Here is a 23913-nt window from a genome sequence, read left to right as displayed (position 1 = left end):
GTGCCTTTTGAACTTTGAACCATGCAAATGTATTAATGCTCAAATACCACACGGTGTTGGAGTTGGTCTGGGGGAGCTGTTAAGTCAAATGGATTGACCGCTCTGGCTCTCAAACGGCTGGGAGATGGAAGCGGCATCAGCTCGGGTTCGCATGGACAGTGGCGGGAACGGACATGGCTCTCAAGGCGCACGACAGCCCAGAACTGCAAATACTTCTTAGGACTAGTTGATGGGGTGGTGGTTAACATGTACACATAAGTAACTCGAGGGTCCAGAAACCACCATCCCGGGACCCCCTACTCTTTGCAGGAGGGCCCTGTTTCTGACCTGCAATTGAGGAAGCGCAAGAGGGGGGCTCAGGGGAGGATCCCGGGGTCAGCTCCCTGAGGTCAAGCCCACCCCTACCTCTTGCTGGCTGAGTCAGGCCTTTGGCGGTTCACTCCGCCACCTGTGCCTCTGTAAAGAGTAGTGAAAGGACTTACCTGCTGCAGGGAAGACTTACCTGCTAAGGGTGCTATCTATGTTTTCAGATCATCATAGTTCTTATTATCCTTCAAGAGACTGGGATCTGCTCTTAAATTTAGTAACTGGAACTCCTACAACTAACCCCAGCAGTGGCTACAATTATTGGTGGGGTGGAACCAGAAGACATCGCCAGAAAACAACGAGTGAAGATGACTACTCAGCAGGGACAGGGGCTGTGGTTGCTCCCACGACACAGACAGAGTCTGCTTGAGCTCTCTGTCATCTGCAATTCTTCGGGGGCCGGACCTTGGAGGTCTGGCCTGGGCCCTCTGCTCTAACCACTGTTCCTCACGCTGACGTCCAGCCACAGTACTTGCTACACCAGGCCCAGTGCCCACGACACTGCCTGACGCACGGTGGTCTCCCTACATGACATTACTGGAAAACCAGAAATAGGCAGCTGAGTTCTCGCCTCATCTTTACCTGCTTTCTTAGTTTTCCTCCAAACCCCAGACTACTCCTGTCAGATCCTTTTTCTCTAAATGGGGAAAGGGCCCCACACCCCTTGGGCCCTCTCCGCTCTCTACGGCTCTCCTTACCAGGCCCAGGGCTTTGGGGACAGCTGCACCCTGAGCCCCCGAGGCCTGCTCAACACCTGCACATGGACTGGGGCGGGCTCCTCCCACCGAACCCAATCGGAACAGAATGCCCTCCTCCCCCTCTCTCCAGTCCCCACGGCCACCAACGGCACCATTCCCTCGGCTGTTCCAATCTCAAATCTAGGTGTGATCCTTGACTGCCATCTTTCCTGGCCCCAACTTCCAACCTGTCAGCACGTCCTCCAAGCACACGCCCTGGGTCCATCTGCCTCTCCTTCCCACTGCCACCAGCTCACGCCCAGCCACCTGCATTTCTTGCCCGGATTTCTCCAGCGGCTTCCTCCCTGGGATCCTTGCTTCCACCCCACCTTCTCCGCAATTCATTCTTCTCCCAGCAGCCATAGCCATTTTCATACAAGGTAACTCATGTCCCATCGCTCCCTGCTCCTGTCCTCCAAGCTCCTCACGCTCTCAGGATCATGTCCAGTCCTCCGCCTGGCTTACCCTGCCCCAGATCGTCTGGTTCCTGCCCACCCACCCACCCCACCTGCGCAGCAGGCCCCTCACTTACCGCACCCAGCCACACGGCCTTGTGGTCTCACTGCCTGGAACCCTACCTCCTGAATGTCACACAGCCAGCTCCTCCTTCCCAGCTCGGCCTACATGTCACCCCTGTGAAAGGCTTTCCCACAGCCTACACATCACCCCTCTGAAAGGCTTTCCCACTCCCCAAACCTGGATGGCCCTGGGTACTTTCTACTCATCCCTCCGATTTTGTGGGCAGCATTGTTACTTTACCACCCATCTCCCTCATTAGAGAAGTCGGCCACTCAGGCAGGGACCTTTCTTGTTCACTGCTGGGTTCCTGGCACCAAACAGGGCCTGGCACAGAGAAGGGGGTGTACGGCCGGGAGTGAAAGAGCAATCATCCATACGGAAACCCACTGCCTCACAAGAGGGCCCAAGAGGCAACAGGCAGAATGGCAGAAAAGGTAACATCTATGCGGGGTGTGGGGTGACAGAACCTTGGGAACTTGTTCCTCTTGGGGGAGGAGCTCACAGAATGGTGAGCTAGCGCCATGTCTCGGGGGCCCGCAGCAAGCCCTGACCGCATGTGCAGGGGGTGGACCTTCAGACAGCACCCAACCCTCGCCAGCCCCCCTCCCCAGTGTGCTTTGTGTGAAACACATTCTGCAACTCACCCTTAAGAAGGGGAGGGAAACAGTTTGAAAGTCACAAAAATATATTAAAACAGCTGTCTTCTCTCTCAGCGCTGGCCTCCCTTCCCAGGGCCCCTGCCCGTCACCCACCACAGACTTTCAGAGAAAAAGATGCCCAGTGCAGGGAAACTGAGGTGCCCTGGGTATGGCTCAGGGTTGGGGAGGCCCCTCCAGCCCGGTAGCGGAGGGCGGCTAACAGTCTCTACAGGCTCGACGCCACCGACGACGAGGGGGCCGCTGGGAGGCCGGAGGTTCAGGCGGGCTGGGCAGGATGCGGCGGACAGTCGGGCCTTGCCACAGGGACAGAAAACAGAAAAGAAATGAACAGAGTGAAGACAAGGAGAGACTGAAGGCATTAAAGCAGCAGAGGAAGGTGCAGAGGAGTGGGGGGAGAGAGACGTCAGGGCAGGGGGTCCAGGAGACCCTCTGGGTGATGCCCCCAGGGCGGCAGAGAACAGAGTGGCTGGGGTTTGAGGCAGCAGATGCTGCTGAGGGGGGCAGAGGGGTTTAGAGGGACGTGGCCCTTGGGGAAGGTAGAGAAGTGGGTCTTGCCAAGGCCACAGCTAGAGAGGAGAGAATAGAGGGGACCGAGAGAAGGGGAAGTCCCAGAGTGGGCAAGGCCAGGCCACGGTGACCGTCCCAGACTAAAGAAAACTTCTGGGGTGAATTCCCAGGACACTGGGGCCCCGCCTGGATGCCTGAGGGAGATAAGCAGTGTCATCCGGAAGCTGGCAGGGACGGGTGAGCAAGCCTTCGCGGAAGACTGCGGAGCCAGGAGCTGTAGAGGGGCCGGGGCCAGCAGCTGGGGGTGCTGCCGCCATGCCCCGCCCCACACAGGGGCTAGAAGGTCCTGCGGCCCAGTCTTTTGAACACGCTCACGGTGCCTGCATGGTCCATCTGGGCACCAAGGCTCTCGCTGGAGCTGCTCCCCCGGGGCCCCACCAGAGTCCTCTTAATGGTCACCTTGACCTCAGCCGAGGACTTACTCTTGGTGCTTGTGACCTGGCTGTCCTGCGCCTCGGGCACAAGGGCGGCCTTGCCCAGTCTCTGGATGATGCTGACTTTGGACAGGGACTCGGGCTTCTTCTCCACCCCAGGGCGTGGGGGAAGCGCCAGGCGCCGCAGCGTTGGGGCGGCAGTTGTAGCCGCTGAGCTGGTGGCCTTGGCTTTGACAGTCAGTGCTGGCTGGGGGCTTGCCTTGGTTGCACCCCGGCCCAGCTTCTTCAGGACGCCAGCATATTGCAGGACAGAGCTGCTGCTGTCATTGTCACTGTCCCAAGCCAGATCCTCGTCCAGCTCTGGGGTGGCCCCCAGGCGGCTGAAGACTCCTGTGGGCTGTGGGGTCAGGGACAGGACAGGTTAGTCACTCAACACACACTCCCAGAGAGCTGCCTCTTCTGTGCTTGGCCTCATGGCTGGGGACACAGCAGTGACTGTGACAGGTGCAGTCCGGGCCTCCCAGAACTCACAGTTGGGAGAAATACCCATCGGTGACACCCCACAAAGTGGTCAGAGCTGTGATAGGGGAGGAAGTGCCTGACCTGGCCTGGAAGTTCAGAGAAGGCTCGCTGGAGGAGGGAACATCTGAAATGAGATTGTGAGATCGGAACACTGAACAAAAGAGAGTTTAATAAAGAGAGGAAGGAGAAAGACTGTGCCAAGCAGAGCGAAGATAGTTTGCAAAGGTCTAAGGTGAACATGAGTGAAAAGGTTAATTTGGACATTCATCAACAAACATTTTCTGAGTGCCAGTTCTGTCACTGGCCCTGTGCTGGGGACAGTGATGAACAAGCCAGCCCCAGACCCTGCCCTTGCTGGGCTCCCAGTCCAGCAGAGAAAATAGACCCGCCACTAGAAATGACAGAAATAATTCTATAATGACAACAGCAGTGCATTCTATGAAGGAAAATGGAGTCCTGGAGAACAGGAGACAGGGAAACTTCATCTCCTCTCGCAGTTCAGGGAAGCTTTCTCCGAGGCACCAGCTTTTAAGCTACGCCCTGAAGGATGAATTAGCAGAGAAAAGGCAGGAAGGGTAATTATATTTACTGGGCACTCACACTCTGCCAAGCTCTTTACGTGGCTGGATCTTCATGCCACAGGATCCTGGGTGTTATTATCAGGGTAAGATTCTAGGAGGTGAGAAGAAGCTAGAGTGGTTGAACGCTGGTAAACAAGGGCTTCAGGGGAGGAAACTCGGCTGGAGCAATGATGAATCAAAGACGACATTTAAAGATGCTCACTACACACAGACAGCCCAGCCTTCTGTGGGCTTTCCATCGCCTCGTCCTCACATGTGCCCTACAAGGTGGGTACTGCACCGTGAGGAAACTGAGGCACAAAGAGCCTGGGCAGCTGGCTCCAGGGTGTATGTCCTGACACACCTGGGGACTGTGGGACCGTCAGGCCAGGGCAAGAAGGTGGACTTGAACCTGAGCACAGCAGAGAGCCACAGGAAGCTTCAAGGGAGGGTGGTGAGCCCTGTGGGCAGCGCGCATTGTGCAGGGGGAGCATGGCTGTACAGGGCGAGCGCGGCTGTGCAGGGCAAGCGTGGCTGTGCAGGGTGAGCACGGCTGTGCAGGGCTCAGTTAGGCAGCTCGCGCTGTACCCAGGCAAGAGGAAAGCGAGGCTTTAGGCAGGGGGCAGCCAAGGAGGTAGAGATAAACAGTCATCAGACATGGGGACTGACTGGAATGGGGACGGCAGGGCGTCCCTGAGATGGGGCCCAGGAGAGGAACAGGTTTGGGGGAAGATGCCGAGGTCAGTTTGGGACAGAGTGGGTGTGAGGGACCCAGGGACATCCAGGGGCAGACATCTAGGAATCTGGAAACTGGGTGAAAGAGGGGGGCAGGTGACAGATGTAGAGTGGCTTGTACAAAGATGGGACTGAAGCTGAGGCAGCCCTGGAGGTGTGAGCAGTGAGAGGCGGCTGCATGGGTTCGGAGAATGATGAAAATCTGGGACGGCAAGAACTTCAGGGCCTGTTATGGATTGAATTGTGTCCCCCCAAAATATGTGACAACTTGGCTAGGCCACGATTCCCAGGATTGTGTAGTTGTCCATCATTTTGTCATCTGATGTGACTTTCCTACGTGTTGTAAATCCTAACCTCTCTGATGTTAAGGAGGCAGGATTAGAGCCAGTTCTGTTAATGAGGCAGAACTACTGACCAAAAGGTCAGCAGTTCGAATCCACTGTGCACTCCTTGGAGAAACTCTGTGAGGCAGTTCTACTTTGTCCTATAGGGTTGCTATGAGTCGGAATCAACTCAATGGCAACAGGTTTGGGGTTTTTTTGGTTTAAGCCGATCTCTTTTGAGATATAAAAGAGAGGAGCAAGTAGAGACATAGGGGACGTCATGCCACTAAGAATGAAGACCCAGGAGGGGAGCACGTCCTTTGGATTCCAGGTCCCTGTACTGAGAAGCTCCTAGACCAGGGGAAGAGTGATGACAAGGACCTTCCCCCAGAGCCAACACAGGCAGAAAGACTCCTCCTGGGGCCGGCACCTTAAATTTGGACTTCTAGCCTCCTAGACCGTGAGAGAATAAACTTGTGGTACTTTTGCTGGAGCAGCACTAGATGACTAAGACAGAGCCCCAAGTTACTTCCCCATTTCCAACTCACCTTACTCCCTGTTGTCGTGTCTGCCTTGGTCTCAGCACCAAGGCGGTCAAACACGGACGTCCTGTGGAGACCTGGGAGGGAAGTGGGCAGTCAGCCAGCACCGGCTGGTGGCCAAGGGGCCAGGTCTGGGCTGAGCACTGCGTGGAGACACCAAGGGAGCAGATGGCACGGCCAGCCCCAGACCCCTGTCAGCTGTGAATAAGCAGGGACACACCGTGCCAAGGTAGGTTTTGTATCTCTACTCTGGGCTGACACTGACCTCGACCACATGCATCTAACTAATGTCACATCTGGGAAGTATCACCTAAAACTGACAGCTAGACTCCTATAGACAGCACAAGTCAGCAGGTGTGTGCGCAGGGGACTTCTTAACTCGTACTTGCTCCTTTCACTCTTTTTTGGGTCACAGACCTGTGAGGATCCGATGGACGGTCTGAGTCCTCTCCCCAGATAACAAATAGAATAGCCATTAGTAGGACAATGTTTAATAAAAAAAAAAAAAAAATCAGGGTATATAAATATTATGGAAATACAAAGCCGCCATTAAAAAACAACGAATTAAGGAATTGTACATGTGCAAAATGCTGAACTGGCAAATGCTGGGTGTTCATATGTATGTAAACACACAACATTTGCCAATTCCACATTCTTTACATATATAATTCAGTCCGAGTCGACTTGACGGCAATGGGTTTTCAGTGTGTTATCTATATTTTTGGAGCCCTGGTAGCACAGTGATTAAGAACTATGGCTGCTAACCAAAAGGTCAGCAGTTCAAATCCACCAGCCACTCCTCAGAAACCCGATGGGGCCGTTCTACCCTGTCCTACAGGGTCACTGTTAGTCAGAATCGACTCGATGGCAACGGAATGGATCTACATGTTTGGAACAATAAAAAAAAATGAATGAAGTAGATTTACATGTGCAACATGAAAAGACGTTAAGATGTATTGGATAAATAAAAAACATCACACAACAATACCATACCCATAAAAAATCCCACTGCCATTGAGTCAATTCTGACTCATAGCAACCCTATAGGACAGAGTAGAACTGCCCCATAGAGTTTCCAAGGAGCACGTGGTGGATTCAAACTGCTGACCTTTTGGTTAGCAGATGTAGCTCTTAACCACTACACCACCAGGGTTTCCAACAATACTACAGGAAGATGTTATTTGTGTTTGAAAAGAAACACCTGAACACGTGTATACATAGGTATTGGTGTGTACCAGTCACAGATGCTGATCTTCGAGGGTTAACAGCAGGCGTGGGATAGGGGAGTGAGGGGAAAGTCTGTACCGTGTATGTTTCTGTATCACCTGACTGTTTTCCCATGGGAACATACACGATATTCTAAAACACTCCTGTTGCTAGGAAGGCCATCCACGTAGCCCCGGTCATAAACCCCAGCTTTGGGCTGGTCTCAGCCAGACCCCACAGGCTCATAACGACAGTTCCCACTTCCTGGGCAGGCTGGGGTCACTTGCTCTGCAGGCGGAACCTCACTGAATTCCTGTCCCTGCCCCTCGGGGAACAGGTGCCAACTGAGCAACCGAGGAGCCCAGGTACACTAACTGCAGGATGAGGGGGCAAAGGTGTCATCTCCCCCTCCCCTACAGCCACCATTGCTGCCCCCTCAGCCCCAGGTCCCCCGGATCCCCCATTACAGCCAACGCCCGTCAGGTTGTGAGCGACCCTGTGTGATGCAGCAGGCAGGAAACGCAGTCTCCACCCCAAAGCGTGCCCCCGGTGAGCTGGTACCTTTGGCTGCCTGCTGCTGCTCCAGGATCTTGCGGGTCCGGGGGGTGGTGCCTTTGGGCATGTTGATGATGTATTTCCCCTCCATCTCCGCAGTGACCCGGCGCCGCTTGGCGGGAACAGTCAGGCTCTCCTCCTCCCGGCGGGCCAGGGCTGCTGAGGAGCGGGTAAGACAGAGGGGGTCAGCACCCCCCAGGATGGAATGTTCTCCCGCGTTGGGGCTGGACACCAGGCAAAGCTGTGCAAGGCTGGAATCCCTTATCGCCCCAACCACCGCACCCCGAGTCTGAACCACCCAGAAGCTCAGCAGTCTGGGGAAGAAGAGGTCATGGAAGGTGCTCAGAATCCCCAAGCTGCGGCCGCTCCCAGGCTCCCTGGGGTTCTGTCCTTGCCTGGCGCGGCCTCACCCCGACCCGGCCAGAGTGCCCTCAGACTGGAAACCTGTAGGTGGTGGAGAGGCTCTAGAGCTCCCTCTAGCAGTGGTTTCATGTATGTGTTCACTTTGTCAAAATTAAGCTGTGTGCTTACGATTTGTGCATTGTGCATAAGTAAAATTTTACCTCAATTGAAAAAAAAAAAAAAAGGAATCCCTTCCAATGTGTCATGGGGTAAGAGAGCCAGTCCCTCCCGGGCTCATCATCTTTTTAATGCTTTACACATTAATCTTAACCTTCTTGCTCATGACACAAAATTCAAAAGGCTGGAAGGCATGAGGCACTCACTTCCAGACACATAAGCCAAAGGGGAGACTGCCCGATGCGGGTAGCGGGGCAAGGCACGGGGCATCAGAAAAATGTAGCTGTCTCTTGGGCCTCAGCTTCGAGTGTGCATTGTGAACACAAGATCGTTGTTGAGGGGATGGGTCCAACAACGGCACAGGTGCATGGAGGGGCTGCGCAGCCCAAAGGCTGAGTTCCACCCCCAGCTCTGAAGCTGAGACCACAGAAAGCAGTGAGGAGGAAGAATGCTCCCAGCAAGGAGCAGCAGAGCAAAGGCCCCATGGAGGAAGGAGCCTCAACGGGAGCTGAGCCAGTGGGCAAGGCAGGGAGATACAAGAAAGGAATCCATGTCATGAAGGGTGCTGTAAGGCCCTGCAGGGGAGTTTGGGCTTTATTATTGCAGCAATCGGAAGCCCTGGTGAAGTATATACAAGGATGTGATATTGCAGTGGAATGGATTTCTCTTTATATATGGCCTTCCTGGCCCTGGGTTTGTAGTTCTGCCAAGATGATTTGCCAGGTCACAATCCCCCAAAGGGATTGGACAGTTTACTAAGCAAATAAGGTACACAGAGCCTTTATGGGGATTGGTCGATTACTAAGCAAATTAGGTGACTATGTCCTACCGAGGGGGTTGGTCAGTGCGTGGTCTTGGTAGGAGGAGTAGGCTTACCAAAGAGTCAGTCCCACAGAGGTTGAGGGGGACCTCACTATCATTAAGAAAAAAAGCCTGGAGCGCAGCACATTCTTTGGACCCAGGGTCCTTACACTGAGAACCTCCTAGACCCAGGAGACAGAAAAAGCTCTAACACTGTAGATACCACAAGTTGGTGCTGTAGTGCAAGCAGCAGGAACTAGGAGACTGGCACGAGACATCTGCAGTGGGCCTGTTGGCCCACAGAGCAAGATAGCTGAGCACCTTTGGGCAGGGGGCTTTCTGGTAGAGTGGGGTGCCTCCAGGCACTTGTCAGAAGAGCTGAGGAGCTATAACACTTGCCCAAGCAGGACAGAGGCCAAGAGGAGGCTAGCATGGCCAAGAGAAGGTCCTGCTAGCATGGCCAAGAGAAGGTCCTGCTAGCCTGGCCAAGAAGCACAGCCTGCCTTCAGGCACAGCTGAGAAGGAGCTGAGAGCTGTTTTGGTTGGAAGCTGTCCTGATTGACAACTGTATGCTGCTCCTGAGTTGTTCCTGTTATTTCCAACTTTGGGACTGATTCTGATCCTCAGTTGTAGTCTGTTACTTCCCTAATAAACCATATTACTATGAGTATGGTCTGTGAGTTCTGTGTGGCCATTGCAACAAATTATTGAACTGAGCAGAGAGGAAGAGAACACCGTGGGAGGGACAGCTGGTGTCAAAAATGGTGAAAAAGTTGAAGAGTGGAGGTATGTCTGACTTCTACCTCAATAGGAGGTGGTAGCTTCTTCACCTTTTACCCCAGGCATCAAGCACAGGGCCGGGCACCATTGCAGGGCTCAATAAACATCTGTTTTAAAAAATTGAGCCACTGAGCACACATGAGTTTAAGTATACGTCTTGAGGGCTTCCAACCAACCTCTTGGGCAGGGTATTCCCACTCCCCAGTTTACAGATGAGGAGAGGCCCAGAGAGGGGCAGAGACTTGACTAAGTCCACAGAATAAACAAAAACAAAAACTCATTGCCATCAAGTCAATTCCGACTCATAGCAACCCTATAGGACAGGTAGACACTGCCCTAAAGGGTTTCTAAGGAGTGGCCGGTGGATTCGAACTGGCGACCTTTTGGTTAGCAGCCGAATGTTTAACCACTGCGCCACCAGGGCTCCAGAGATGACTGAAATCCAAACACCGTCCACCCTGGACTTCAAAGCACCTTGTAACGTGGGTATGAACCCCAGGTATCTTGTACCAACCACATCACCTCCAGCCTCTCCCGCCACCCTCAAGCCTCCATACCAGCGGCTTTGGCGCTCTTTGTTGCCATCTTGTTGGACACTGTGATGGAGATCTTGGAGGTGCTGGTGTCTGGCCGCCTGGGGGGAGTGCCAGGTGGGGAGTCGCGATTCAGGCTGTTGGCGATCATTCGAGAGGCGGCTGCAGGGAGGAAAGGGGAGTCCAGTCGGGCAGGGCTCCAGGATGGAAGCCAGGATCCAGCAGTCTCAGTGCCAGAATGGAGAAGACAGCCCTTAGGCAGAGTGGGGGAGGGGCAGCTGGTGTCACCCTGTGGTGTCACCCTTGGGGTGGTTGCATTTCATCTTTCAGCAACTAGCCCACCCCTCTCCGCCTGGGGAGCCTTTCCCTGAGGTGCTTCATCAGATTGGTTCTTATCACACCTCCCCAGCCACTGAGTATATACTGAGGACCTGCCTTGCTGAGCAATTCCTGGGCCTGACTCCTCTGACCTCACCCCTGCCCTCACCCTCTGCTTCAGCCACCTACTCTCCTGAATCTTGCTCCCCACTGAGCATGTGCCCCTTGGGGACCTGCTGCTGCTCCCTCTGTCTGGAACGCACTTCCCTGAGAGACCAACGGGCTTGCTCTGTCTCTTCACTCCCATCTGCTCTCAGATGGCACTTCCTTGCACAAAGCTTCCCTGACCACCCTGTCAATCTTACCGCCCTCACCCTGTACTACTTCTTCACGGCCCTTAGGGCCGCTGGACATTGCTACTTTTCCTTATTAGTGATGGCCTCCGCCACAAGACTGTAAGCTCCGTGAGGAGACATCTGTTTACTGCTGTATCCCAGCGCCTAAAACGGCTTCTGGCGCTTAGTAAGTCATCAGTAAACAACAATAAACTGAAAATATGGTCAGTATCACTGAAATCTCCCAAAATCCCTATTAGACAGGGTCCACTGGAAACCCACTTTATAGAACTGGGACTCGGGGCGGCGTCAGGCAATCTGGCCAAGGAGCAGCGTGGGTCTGGCTTCAGCTGGAAAGGGGCAAGAACAGGGGATGGTATGAAAAGGACAAGGTATCTCATTTCATTTGAGTTGGGTTGAAAAAAATGGCAAAACTAACCTATGCTGTTAGCAATCGGGAGTGTGGGTGCCCTTGAGAGGGGGTAGTGACTGGGAGGAGTACAGGGGGGCTTCTGGGGGCTGGTGATGTTTCAGGATTTGGATGCTGGTTTCATGGGTGCTCCGTTTGTGAGAAGTCACTCGGCTGTACTGCTAGGACCAGAGCTGTTTTCTGTATGTATGTTGTGGACGATGGTGGCAGAAATGAACCCCAATCTGCTCAGCCTACCTGCATTCACACCTTTGGGCAGGCCCCACCCACACTGTCTCTGGGCCAATGGGACAACAGCAACCGTTTCGCAAGCAGAGGCTTAGAAAGTGTTTTGCACTTTGGGGCCTGCCCTCTTGGACTGCTTTTGAGAACCCTGAAACCACCACTGTGTGAATGAGCCCTGGCAAGCCTGTTGGAGCATGGGAGACAAGTGGCCAGGTCACCCCACTGCCCCAGATGACATTGCGTCAACCCCAGACGTGTGACTGAGGCCATCCAAGAACGCCCAGCCCCAGCTGAGCCGCCAGCTGACCACTGAGGTCAGCTGAGCTGGCCCAGATCAAAACTGAACAGCCACCCGCAAAACCATTAGAAATAAACGTCTGTGCTTTAAGCCATGGTTTTGGTGTGGCTTGTTAAGCAGCGGAGGCCCCTGGGCGGTGCAAAGTTAAGGCACTCGGCTCCTAACCAAAAGGCTGGTGGTTCGCGGTCACCCAGAGGTGTCGAGAAGAAATGCCCAGCAATCTAATTCCAAAATATCAGCCATCGAAAACCCTCTGGAGCTCAGTTCTACTCCGCCACGCGTGGGCCCGCCATGAGTCAGCAGCGACTCGACAGCAACTGTCAGGCTGCAAAGGTTAGCTGATATGTATGTTAAGTTTCGAAAGTTTATTAAAAAAAAATAAGGTATCATCTAAACCAGCTGCCATCAAGCCGATCTCAGAGCGGGCCCATGTGCATCAGAATACAACTGTGCTCCACAGGGTTTTCAATGGCTGATTATTTTGGGGGAGGGGGAGGTAGATCACGAGGCCTTTCTTCTGAGACACCATTTGTGCCACCCAGGGACTCCATGAGGTATCATACTATTAATAAAAACAAAATTATAAATATACATACAGGTAGTCCCCAACTTCAGATATATACAATGAACCCTGCTTAGACTGCCCATTTTTTATTTTTTTGCTACACCTTATTGTTAGCAATATGTACTATATACAACGTTGCAGTGTGCAACTTGCCGATGTCATTGCTCTCAGATGTTCACTTGCAGCCCTGCAGCGGGCTATGGCCTGGTGTACAGTGAAGTTGGTGTCGGGAGTCCTAAGGGACAGAAAGTTGGGCCGTGCTCAACATCAACAACAAATGGCAATTGAACTGCCCGCATGCCCAGTAGCCGTTACGATTCCAGCTTCACTGTGACAACACTGACACCAGCGTCATTGTAGACCAGGCATATAAAAAAAAAAAATATATAGCATGATCTTATTCAGCATCTGAACCATAAGAAGCATCAGTTGTTGATCAAGTTTTCAAGTTTCTGTAACCGTAACACCTGCACGGCTTACACCCCCAGCTACACGTCTAGCAAACGAAGTCACATCACTGAAAGTTGTGAGCCAAAAAAGAAGGCGAGGAAGGCTCTAGACACGGATATAAAGATGAAGATCATTAAGGCCTGTGATAACGGGAAGAAAGTCAGTGAAATAGCACGTGAGGAAGGACTGTCTCATTTGACTACTTCAACAAGGATAAGAATTAAGTATAAGAATAGGATTTTGGAAGCAGTTAAAGGAGCGACTGCTGTAAAATCGACAAAGAAGAGGCATGGGCCAATCCATAAAAGGTATTTGACTTACGTCAGAACTGACTTACAACTCGGAAGGAAAATCACCGTTAAGTTGGGCACTACTACCTGTATAGCCACTCACTACCCAGGTTATGATTTCCCTAAAAGAGGGCCTCGGAGGGCTTTGCTTCCACCTCTGCAAACTACGGGAGGGCAGGGACCACCACGAGTGTCCCTTCGCCAGCACGGTGGAACAATGAGTGGAAGAATGGGAAAGCAGGCCTGGTGGAAGAGACTCACCGCTGGAGGGGCCACGGCGAATCTCCACTGGGAGGGGGCTGGGGCTGCAGGGCACCGATTCAGTGGCAGCTTTGCACATGTCCTGTGAAAAATATGCACCTGGGTTACCATGAGGGAAGGGCATGACGCAGGGGAACTGGGAACCTAGAGATCTGAGCAATGTGGGGCGGGGGCAGGGAGAGGATGTCAGAGCCTGAGCTGCTGGAGAAAAGATTTCAAAGCATTTCGCTCCTAGCTGTAAGAAAGCATCAGACAAACCCAAACCGAGGGACAGCCTATAAAATACCTGGCCAGTATTCTTCTAAGCTGACAAAGTCATAAAAAAAACAGCTGTCAGAGATCAAAAAGAGACTAAGGAGACACAACAAATAAATGCAATATGGGATCTGGGATTGGACCCTGAGACACAAAAAGGTCATTCGTGGAAAAAAACTGATGAAATCCAAACAAAGTCTGCAGTCTAGTTTAAGAATATTGTATGAATACCAATTTCTTAGTCTGGACAAACGTACCACAGTTGCATAAGATGCTAACTTTAGGGGAAGCTGCGTGAAGAGGCTATGGAAACTCTCTGTACTATTTTTGTGGCTTTTCTATAAATCTAAAATGATTCCAAACTATCAAAGTTTAAAGAAAACATTTTGCTCGGTGACTTTCTCCGTGACAACTGAGATATTGTCCCTGGCATGAGAAGGTCCTCACCATGGGGTCCCGTCCTGGAGAGGAAGGAGACCCATTCCTGGGATGGAGGGAGATACTAACAATGATAAGAATAACCACAAAAAAAAAAAACCCATTGCCATTGAGTAGATTCCAATTCATAGTGGCCCTACAGGACACAGCAGAACTGCCCCCTACGGTTTCCAAGGAGCAGCTGGTGGATTCCAACTGCTGACCTTTTGGTTAGCAATGGCACTCTTAACCACTGTGCCACCAGGGCTCCAAGAATAGCCACAGCAGCTGCTATCTGGATAGTGCAGTGCTTAAGAGTTCAGCTCTTGAGTAAGCTTCCTTCTTGGTCAGAGGGCAGATATTAAATGAGTGCCCTGGTGGTGCAGTGGTTAAGAGCTCATCTGCTAGCCAAAAGGTCGGCAGTTGGAATCCACCAGCTGCTCCTGGGAAACCCTACGGGGGAGTTCTACTCTGTCCTATGGCGTTGCTACGAGCTGGAATCAACTCGACAGCAATGGGTTTGGTTTGGTTTTTTAAAGTGTAAAAGGTGGAGATGGTGCCGGACAGGCGGCAGTAAGCACTTGCTTGGTAAGTGTCAGCCATTACCATTTCACAAGCACGTCGTCCCAGCCTGGCAGGTGCAGCGAGTGGCCACAGCCACCCTGTGCGGCAGCCTGTGTGGAAAGCTCGCTTCAAGACACTCAGCAAAGGGAAACCACTGGTCTGAGGTCTGTAAGTAAGGAGCCGGGACTGGAAGGGCCATGTCGTTGGCCAAGTCACCATCTGGTTCACACGTACAGAGCTCCTGGCCTGAGCGCAGAGAAGGGTCCTAGTGATGACACTTACAGGGAGGAAGATGAGAACTAGCAATAATTACAGACTGCCTTTACTGAGGCCCTGCTGAGGGCAGTTAATACTGTGCTAGGACTTTATATACCTTACTCCTATTTAATACTCAAAACCACCACGTTTGACAGATGGAGAATGTTAGGCTCAGAGAGGTTAGGCACCTTGCCCGGTGTCACACAGCAAATGGCAGAAGCAGCCGGAGAACCCAGGTGAGTCTGCCTTTACTGCTAGGACTCCTGCCAGCTCTGTCGCTATCACCCACGCCCATCCTGAAGCCCCAGGCGGCAGCACCCACCTGGCGGTGCACCACCTTGGCGTGCTTGAGGATGGCGATGATGTCTCCCACCACAGTCACGCCCAGCTCATTCATGATCTCCTTGTTGAGATCCAACAGCATGCTCTTCTGGATCCTGCAGGGGAGGCAGCAGTGAGCCCCCAGCGGGCCAAGACGGGCCTGGTCAGCCAGCTCCCCGCCTCCCCACTGGCACCCTTGTCCCCAGGTTCAGCCCTGTCCCCTCCGCCACCTCACCTATTATCCACAAACATCACGGCGTAATTGACAGCAGGCCCCGGAGGAATGCCGGCTTCCTTAAAGAACTGGATCCACTCAGATGTGGCTGGGGGATTGGACAGAGCTCATTACTCACATTATTCTGTTTGGCTTAGCTTAGCTGCAGCTAAGCCACGATGGCAGTAATTCCCACAAATTAAATGCTTGTGTCATGCCAAGCTCTGTTTAGTGCTTCACACGGCAGGGGAGAACCAAGGCTTCCTTACAACCTACGAGTTAAGCAGTATCGAGACACGTCCCCTCTCCATTTTGCCAGCGAGGACACTGAGGCAGGAGAGGTGGGACAACCCACCCCAGGACATGCCCCTAACAAGAGGCAAAGCTCCCAGGCCAGCACGCTGAACTCCCACCTTTCTCCCTCCCTGTCCACCCTGCCTGGCCGCAGCCCTGACCTGCAGCGACTGTCACGTTTGCCCAGGCAAAGGCTGATTTGAGGGGGCTGGGCCTCTGGGTCCTCTCCCACGGTCCCCACCAGCCTGCCCAGGCCCAGAGAACGACGAGATCCACAGGTGGGTGGAAAAAGGGGTCCCAGAGCTGGCCCACAAGCCTCAGCAACCCCCTTCCTTGCCAGAGGAGAGTGTTGCCCCAGAGAGCAGCCTCAGCAAAGGCTTTGGAGTTTGGGTTCGAATCCTGGGTCTGCTATTTCATTGGCTGAGTGACTTTGGGCCAGTTGTTAACTGCTCTCTGTACCTTGGTTTCCTCATCTGTAAATCAGGGATAACATACGCCAGGTCCTGTTCTAGGCACTGGGGATACCACAGGCTACAAGACAAAGTCCCTGTCCTCACAAAGCTGACATTCTAGTGGTAACAGCACCAACATCCTCGGGTCACTGAGCAGATTTCAGTGAGAGAACCCACAGTAAAGGCTTTCAGTGGTGTCTAGCCCAAGGGCTATCCACAATCCCGGCCAGCTACTGTCATTAGCGTTATCGTTGTTACTATTACTACTACTGCTGCTATCACTACACATGGAGCCAAGGCCGGGATCGGGCAGACCCCTCCCATGAAGCTTCATTGTTTCCAAACCTTTTTTTGGCCTCTCGGGTGGGACCCTCGAGTGGACCCTCTGTGGCAGGCTGGGCTTTACGTGAGCTCACTGATTTCAGATAGAACATCTTTTTTTTCGCGTTTTAACATCTCTGAAATTGGGATTGACCTCACAAGCAATGGCCTGCACAGTTAAATTGCACAACTTTTTTTTCTCCTTTCATATAGCACATAATTTAACAGTACATATAACAAGCCATGATATTTTTGATTAGATAAAATTTGGTTTCATTACACCCATTTTGCTAGTGAGACAAGTGAGGCTTAGAGTGGGGAAACAGACTCACTCTGGGTCAGACACGGGTTGGGTGGCAGTGCAGGGCACAGGGGAAGGTCACCGATGCCTAGTCCGGGGCTCCTGCCTGAGGGCTACACTTCTCCCAAAAGACCCCTGCCCACCGGTGGCAGGCCTGACTCCCAGGGCATTGGCCCACCCAGGCCTTCAGGGACTGTGGCAGGTGAGGCACTCACACCCTCAAGACTTCCTCCACCAGCCCCAGAAGAAACAGTTGCCTTGATCTAGCTTGCACAGGCACTATCCCTGGGGCCCCGGGTTTCACTTGCCGAAATGGGCACCTTTGTCTAAGCAACAAAAAGCACCACAGGCAGACTCCATTTATATGAATGTCCAGAATAGACAAATCTTAGAGACTAGAAAGCAGGGTCGTGGTTGTTGGGGTCTGGGGGAAGGCATGTGAGGGAGAAGAGGAATGGTTGCTAACGGGTATGGGGATTTTCGGGGGGAGGGTGATGAAAATGTTCTAAAATTGATTATAGTGATAGCTGCACAACTGTGAATATAATAGAAACAACTGAATATTGAATTATACACTTTAAATAGGAGAATTACATGGCAAATGAATTATATATCAAATAAGCTGTAATCAAGAGAATTAAAAAAAAAAAACACAGAAATTGGGGGTGACTATTGGCTTGACGCAAAACCTACAATCTTCAGCACAAGATTATTAGAACCTAGTGTCCAAGGTGGTGCCCTGGTGGTGCAGTGGTTAAGAGCTCGGCTGCTAACTAAAACATCTGCAGTTTGAGTCTGCCAGCTGCTCCTTGGAAACTCTATGGGGCAGTTCTACTCTGCCCTACAGGGTCACTATGAGTCAGAATCGACTCAACGGCCACAGGTTTGGTTTTTTTTTTATTGTCCAAGGAACTGCGAAAGTCCCCACATTGGGACACACCACCGTTTTATGTACTGCTAAGAAAGAAAAAATGCTGCCAATTAAATAAGGCATCAGCTGTAGGACACGGCCCATTTCAGAGCTATTAAATGTGCTATGTTGTGTGTCTTGGGAGCGATGGGGTATGGCGCTGCCTGGCTTGCCGTATACACCAGGAGACATGGCAGTGGGTCTGTGATGGACATACCCGGAAACAATGCACCTCCATCAGCAGTAGCATAGGTAAAGAAAAGGGGGTCACACCCACAGTGAAAACACTATACAGCAGTGAAAAAGCCAGGACTATGGTGCTGCACACAGCAACGCAAACGACTCTCACAGCCACTGTGTCGAGCAAAAGAAACCAGACACCAAAGGACATGCGGCCTGATCTCATTCCTAGGAGTTCAAAACCAGAGTCTTATTGAATAAGAATGCTTCCATTGGCGGCAGAGCTATAAAGAAAGGTAAAGAAAGACGATCACAAAACACAAGAGAGTGGTTTCTCCTATCTGGAGGAAGAATGGGGTTGTGCATGGGATGGGACACTCAGGGGAACTGGTGATATCCTATTTCTTGACCTGGACAGTTACAGGCAGGTGTTTTTTTTTAACCTTTGTGTGTTGTTTTTAGGTGCCATTGAGTCGATATCAACTCAGCCACCCCAAGTGTTACAGAGTAGAACTGCCCCATAAGGTTTCCTCGGCTGTAATCTTCATGGAAGCAGATCACAGGTCTTTCTCCCGTGGAGCTGCTGGGTAGGTTTGAACCACCAACCTTTTGGTTAGCAGCTGACAGCTTAACAGTTTGCGCCACCAGGATACATGCAAACAAGTGCACATCAATCGTTCAACTGTCATAAACCAAATATGCCCAGATAACCAGCACCCAAATCAAGAAACAAAAACATTCTTGACACCCCAGAAGCTCCTCTCGTATCCCCTTTTAGTCACTACCCTGCTGCAAGGGCAACCACCAGCTTCTAACAGCATAGACGGGTTTGGCCTGTTACTGAGCTTTACATAAATGAAATCATAAAGGATGTACTCAGATGTCTGCTTTTTATTCTTAAAACCACACAAATACATTTTGTGTACTTTCCTACCTATAGAATAAATCTCAAAATTTTCCACAGCCACCAACTAACCTCCCTGCCTTGGCAATCCCCAAAGACAGCGCTTAAAGAGAACATGGTGATTTAAAAAAAAAAAAAAGCCCGTTGCTGTCGAGTTGATTCCGACTCATAGTGACCCAATAAGACAGCACAGAACTGCCCCATAGGGTTTCCGAGGAGCAGCTGGTGGATTCCAACTGCTGACCTTTTCATTAGCAGCTGAACACTTAACCACTGCGCCACTGGGGCTCCATAATAAATCTCAAAAATTTCAAAAGCTACCAATTAATCTGTCTGCCTTGGCTAAAAACACTAAGAGTAAAGGTTCATTGAAGACCGTGCCCCAGATTTTGCACATGATAACACATAATCCTCGTAACATCCCATGATGTAGGGAGTGTTACTACCTCCATTTTACAGGTGAGAAAACCGAGGCTCTGAGAGACCATGTGGAAGACCTGCTGGACATCATAAGGCGAGGTCCGTCAGGAGACCAGATACAGAGAGGGGGTGGGCTGGCCTTGAGCGGCCTGGCCCCACCCCCGCGTTCCTCAGAGCACAGCTGTTCCTGCCAGTGACCTGGCCCTCCTCCCCCACCCGATCTCCCCCACCAAGGCCATACCTCAAAAAGGGCAGTGGGGAGAGGGGGCTCCAGAGAGGAGGCCACAACTCACCCATAGTCACAGAGACCATCGTCTCCCTGGCCCCGATGCTGCTCCTTGGAGCCTGAAAGAGAGGAGGGGAGAGAGCCCATGAGTGGCCGCTGGCTCGGCTCTGAGAGCACGTCCCTTGCCCGCGGCCAGTCTGCCTGTCTGTCTGCCAGGGGCACATTCCCAGGCTGGGGGCTCACAGCCCAGGAATAGCCTGGAGCAGCTGGCAGGAAGTCAGCCTGGGGCAGAGCCGCCACCACTGCTATCACATCTGCCCTGCGACAGGGCCCAGGGACAGCAAATGTCCACAGCTCCAATACCACACCCCCCAAAAGGTCTGGCCGCAATAGGAGAGGGACAGAAAAAAAGACAACCTGGCCCAAGACTTTGACCATAAACACCCCTTCATTCCTCCATTTGAGAACTCTGTGCTGAGAACCGACGAGGTGTCAGGCACTGTTCTAGGAACTGGGCATACTGCGCTGAACGAAAACACAGAGACAGACAAGGTGAACAAAAACATCCAGCTGGAGACAGCGGAGCGGGCAGACAGAATAAACAGGATTAATAAGTGAGTGCTACAGTGTGTTAGGCGCCCTTTGGGTATCATGGAGAAAACTAAGCAGGATCAGGGCACTGAGGAGGGCCTGGGAAGCGAGGGTTGCAATTTTAAAGACGTGATCAGAGAAGACCTCTCTGACATGATCTTTAGAGGCTTCATGGAGGTCAAGCAGTGACACATGCACTTGACGGAGGAAGAGTGTCCCCAGGAAAAGGAAGAGCAAGTCCAATGCCCTGACCCAGGAGCATATCCAACAGGTTTGAGGAATAGCAAGGAGGCCGGCGCGGCTGCAGTGGAATGAGCAAGGGGAATGGGAGGAGACAAGGCCAGGGAGGAGGGCCAGCAGTCATGAGAGGCCTGGAGAAGAAATGGAAAACCAGCGTTCACGGAGATAAGATTAGCAGGTGCTTTCTCCTTGACATTAATGGTAGTGAAGAAAGGGAACTAAAGGAAGTAACTTTCTCACGTGATGAGTCAAAGTCATTTGACTCCAAGACCACTTACCCGCCCTGCCCTGGCCTGAGCTAGCTTTCCACTCAGCCTCCCTTCTCCTCCCTACCCCAGACCCTCTCCTCCACCACCTCCGTCCCTTCCCTTCACTCTGCTCCCCTCTATTTACCCTAGCCCCCAACCTGATCCTTTTCCCTCACCCCTCAGCCACCTGCTCGGCAGTGTGCAGGAGGCCCTCTGTCCCAGCACTGTCTCTTTACTGTTACACAATCTGCCCCACCCCGGCCCCATTTGGATGGTATAACAGAGCAGTTGAGAGTAAAGACTCCTGGGTTGTCTCATTAGGGGGAGAGTAACTGGGAGTGTGTAGCAAGGTGTATATGGGTTTTTGTGTGAGAGACTGACTTGATTTGTAAACTTTCACTTAAAGCACAGTAAAAAAAAAAAAAAAAGAGTAAAGACTCCTGGAGCTAGACTGCCAGGGTTCAAATCCGGTCCATCCACTTACTAGGTGTGTGACCTCAGCAAGTTATTTCACCAGTTGGGCCTCAGTGTCCTCATCTGTAAATTGGGATGTTACAAACATCACTTACCTTAGAGAACTGCTGTGTGTCAAGCACTTGGGACACTGACTGGTACATACTAAGTACTCTACAACTGTTGGCTACCATTATATTACAGCCTAGTCTCAGCCCCCTGCCTCCTCCTGACACCCAGGTGCTTTGCCTGCCTCCCACTATTTACACAGGATGTCACCTGTACTTAGAACACCTACCCCCTCCTGTCCTCCTGCCAGGTTCCCCTTCACCCTCCTTAGCTGCTGCCTGCTCTGTGACACTTTCCCTAAGTACCCCTCCATGTTTGAGACTCTCTCCTCAACCCCCTAGCAGAGTTCACTCCACCCTTCTCTGGCTTCTGCTCCATCTCTCATTGCTGAACATGACCAGAAACAGCACTCTGCCCTGTATTTGACTTCCTTGGGTCCATTTTCCCTTCTGGAATTTACTGCTGGACAAAGACAACATAACAGGCATCTTTCAAAGAGCGGGGCATGGGGAGGCCACAGTAAGTCACACAAAGCAACAACTTCTCACATACCAAGCACTAACTACGCGTCAGGGCCCGAGCCAAGCGTCACGCAGACACCTCACAACATCCTTGAGTGAGGGCTATCATTAGCCCCATTTTAACTGATGAAAAAACTGAGACTCAGTGAGGTAGTGTCACATGCCAAAGGCCACTAACAAGTGGCTTCACAGGGATTCAAAAACAAGCTCTCCCTGACAAGTTCTCCAATGCCCACGCAGTAGCTCCTGCTAAACATTTACTACACGACAGGTACCAAGTATATACACATCTCAGCAACGCCTCACACCCACCCTGGGGAAAAAGGAAAAGCAATTCCCACGTTACAGATAAGAGTGGCAAGTCCAAAGTCACACAGCAAGAGACTGCAGAGCCTGGCCCTGAGGCCACATCAGTGCACTGGTTGTGGTTAGTGCTAACTGAGGTACAACTACAAGCCAGGCACTGCTGTCTGTCTTTGCAAGGTCTCCGTTAATGCTTACCAGAATCCTGTAAATACTTGTATTCTCCCCCTAGCGCTGCAGAATTCCCAGCTGGGCTCGATTTCCTCTCTCTGCCATCTTAAAAACCCACGTCCAGTGCTGACTTTCTGAAAAATGAAAATTATAAAAATAACAGAAAAGTGACAGCTCCCCCAAATCAAGTAATGACCATGTGTACCAGATTCCCTGTCCCTTAGAAGGCTTGGAGCCAAATCCCAACTTCACCACTTCCCAGCTGTGACTCACTCCCCTGGGTGGCGGTGCAAAGGGCTTGCACTCATCTACTAACCTAAAGTTTGGCGGGTCAAATGAACCCAATGGCACCGTGGAAGAAAGGCTTGGAGATCTGCTTCTGTAAAAATTACAGCCAAGAAAACCCCATGGAGCTGCTCTACTGTGTAACATCTGGGGTCTCCATGAGCTGGAATTGACTCGACGGCAACAGGTATGGCTTTTGGCTTAACTGTGACTCTGGGCAAGCGGATTAACCTTTCTGGACTTCATGTCCCTCCACTGTAAAATAAGAATGACGTTGTTGTTGTTGTTAGCTGCCCTGAGTCACGAGTGCACAAAGTGCCCGTAGAACAACGCTCGGCAGATGGTAAGTGCTATGTTAAGTGTGCATTAAATAAGTCTTCTGGGAGCTAGGAAAAGAGGAAACAGACTTGGTGAGACAGACACTAGTTTAGTGTGAGTTGTCTGCAAAGCGTGAGCTGGGAACTGAGTAAAAGATAACTGACATGGTCCATGTGATTTGACAACATGGAAATCACAGAGTACAAGTTATTCCCTTTTCAATTCTCTTTCAATTTCCAACAATTTCATGGACTGGACTGTTTCCATTGTATTTCAGTTTAAGTCTTCCTTCATTTCACGGCCAGCAACGCTAAGTTTTCCATCCAAGGTAGCAACGCCGATTTTCCTTCTCAAACTGATTGCCTGAAGGAACATGTGTCAATCGTTTTAAAGAAAACTCACAAAATACAGCAAAACTGGTCAAATGGTAAAGCCGGCAGAATTTCCATTTGCTGGACTGCCGGACTCCAGATTCCAAGTGCTTCCTACTGTTGTGTCTGAGTTTCCTCCCTCCCTCCCTCCCTCTACTTCCTTGGGATCCCCAGCTACACCGATGACTCTCAAAATCATTATTATAAAGGTCCCCATTGAGCTTCTACTGCGCCAGGCCCTGTGCTAAGGGCTTTACATGCACACTTCATCGGAATCCTCACAACGATTCAGCGATACTGGGACTATTATCTCTCATTGTACAGATGAAAAAACTGAGGCTCCGGGAGGTGAAGTCACAGGCCCATGGTTTCAAAAGCGCAAACATCCTCAATACTAACAATGATAGTAACGAAGTGAGAATTACGTGCCAGGCGCTGAGCTAGGGGCTCCGACATACACGAGCTGGACTCCTCACATCCACCCATGAGGATGAGTGCTACAGTCGGATTCTGACCCCCATTCTACAGGGAAAACTGATGCTCGGAGAAAGAGGTCGCTTGCCTGGAGCCACACGGAGGAGCCAGGACTGGGACTCCGCAGCGCCGGACACCCCCCATCCCCACCGCATCCGGCCCAGTCCCACCGCCCCCGGCCCGCGCCTCACCTGGCCCACGGGGCCCGCGCCCACTCGCGCAGCCCGCCCTCCCGCCCGGCGGCGCCAACTGTCACACCCTCCTCCCTCGGCCCTGACTGCCCGCCCCGGAAGCACCGCCCCGCCGCCGGAAGCCAGGCTGACTCGCCTGCGGCCGCTCTAGCCCCTCAAGCTGCCACCAGC

The 23913-nt window shown here is 52.0% G+C and overlaps 1 protein-coding gene across 6 annotated transcripts; it reads right to left on the bottom strand.

The window, feature by feature from the left end:
• Window positions 1–2303: 2303 nt before the first annotated feature.
• Window positions 2304–23782, bottom strand: C11H19orf47 (chromosome 11 C19orf47 homolog). 6 transcript variants are annotated; one of them, XM_049901438.1, is made up of 11 exons: window positions 22420–23205; window positions 22131–22237; window positions 19575–19626; window positions 15521–15608; window positions 15287–15401; window positions 13471–13552; window positions 10323–10460; window positions 7672–7824; window positions 5911–5981; window positions 3271–3619; window positions 2304–2574 (listed from the first exon to the last, which is right to left on the bottom strand). In XM_049901438.1, exons 3-11 carry the CDS (start codon window positions 19591–19593, stop codon window positions 2477–2479), a joined length of 1113 nt encoding a protein of 370 aa, XP_049757395.1. In that variant the 5' UTR covers window positions 19594–19626; window positions 22131–22237; window positions 22420–23205; the 3' UTR covers window positions 2304–2476. The 6 variants fall into 6 exon arrangements, with proteins under 6 accessions (XP_049757395.1, XP_049757392.1, XP_049757394.1 ...); XM_049901435.1 differs by adding an exon at window positions 23743–23782 and having other exon boundaries at window positions 2481–3619; window positions 22420–22643; XM_049901437.1 differs by lacking the exon at window positions 22420–23205 and adding an exon at window positions 23743–23778 and having other exon boundaries at window positions 2481–3619.
• Between the last annotated feature and the right edge of the window lie 131 nt (window positions 23783–23913).

Source organism: Elephas maximus, chromosome 11 (genome assembly GCF_024166365.1).
Source record: "Elephas maximus indicus isolate mEleMax1 chromosome 11, mEleMax1 primary haplotype, whole genome shotgun sequence".
NCBI classification, from domain to species: Eukaryota; Metazoa; Chordata; class Mammalia; order Proboscidea; family Elephantidae; genus Elephas; species Elephas maximus.
The sequence above is the reverse complement of the archived record's forward strand: the minus strand, read 5'-3'. Positions and strand labels throughout refer to the sequence as shown.

What these genes read in the sequence shown, in the direction of transcription:
- C11H19orf47 (XM_049901435.1), bottom strand. An exon ending in CCAAGGTGGTGCACCGCCAG is followed by an intron (nt 13,553 to 15,286) that starts GTGGGTGCTGCC and finishes TATTTTTCACAG; the next exon opens with GACATGTGCAAAGCTGCCAC. An exon ending in ACACGACAACAGGGAGTAAG is followed by an intron (nt 3,620 to 5,910) that starts GTGAGTTGGAAA and finishes CTGACCCCACAG; the next exon opens with CCCACAGGAGTCTTCAGCCG.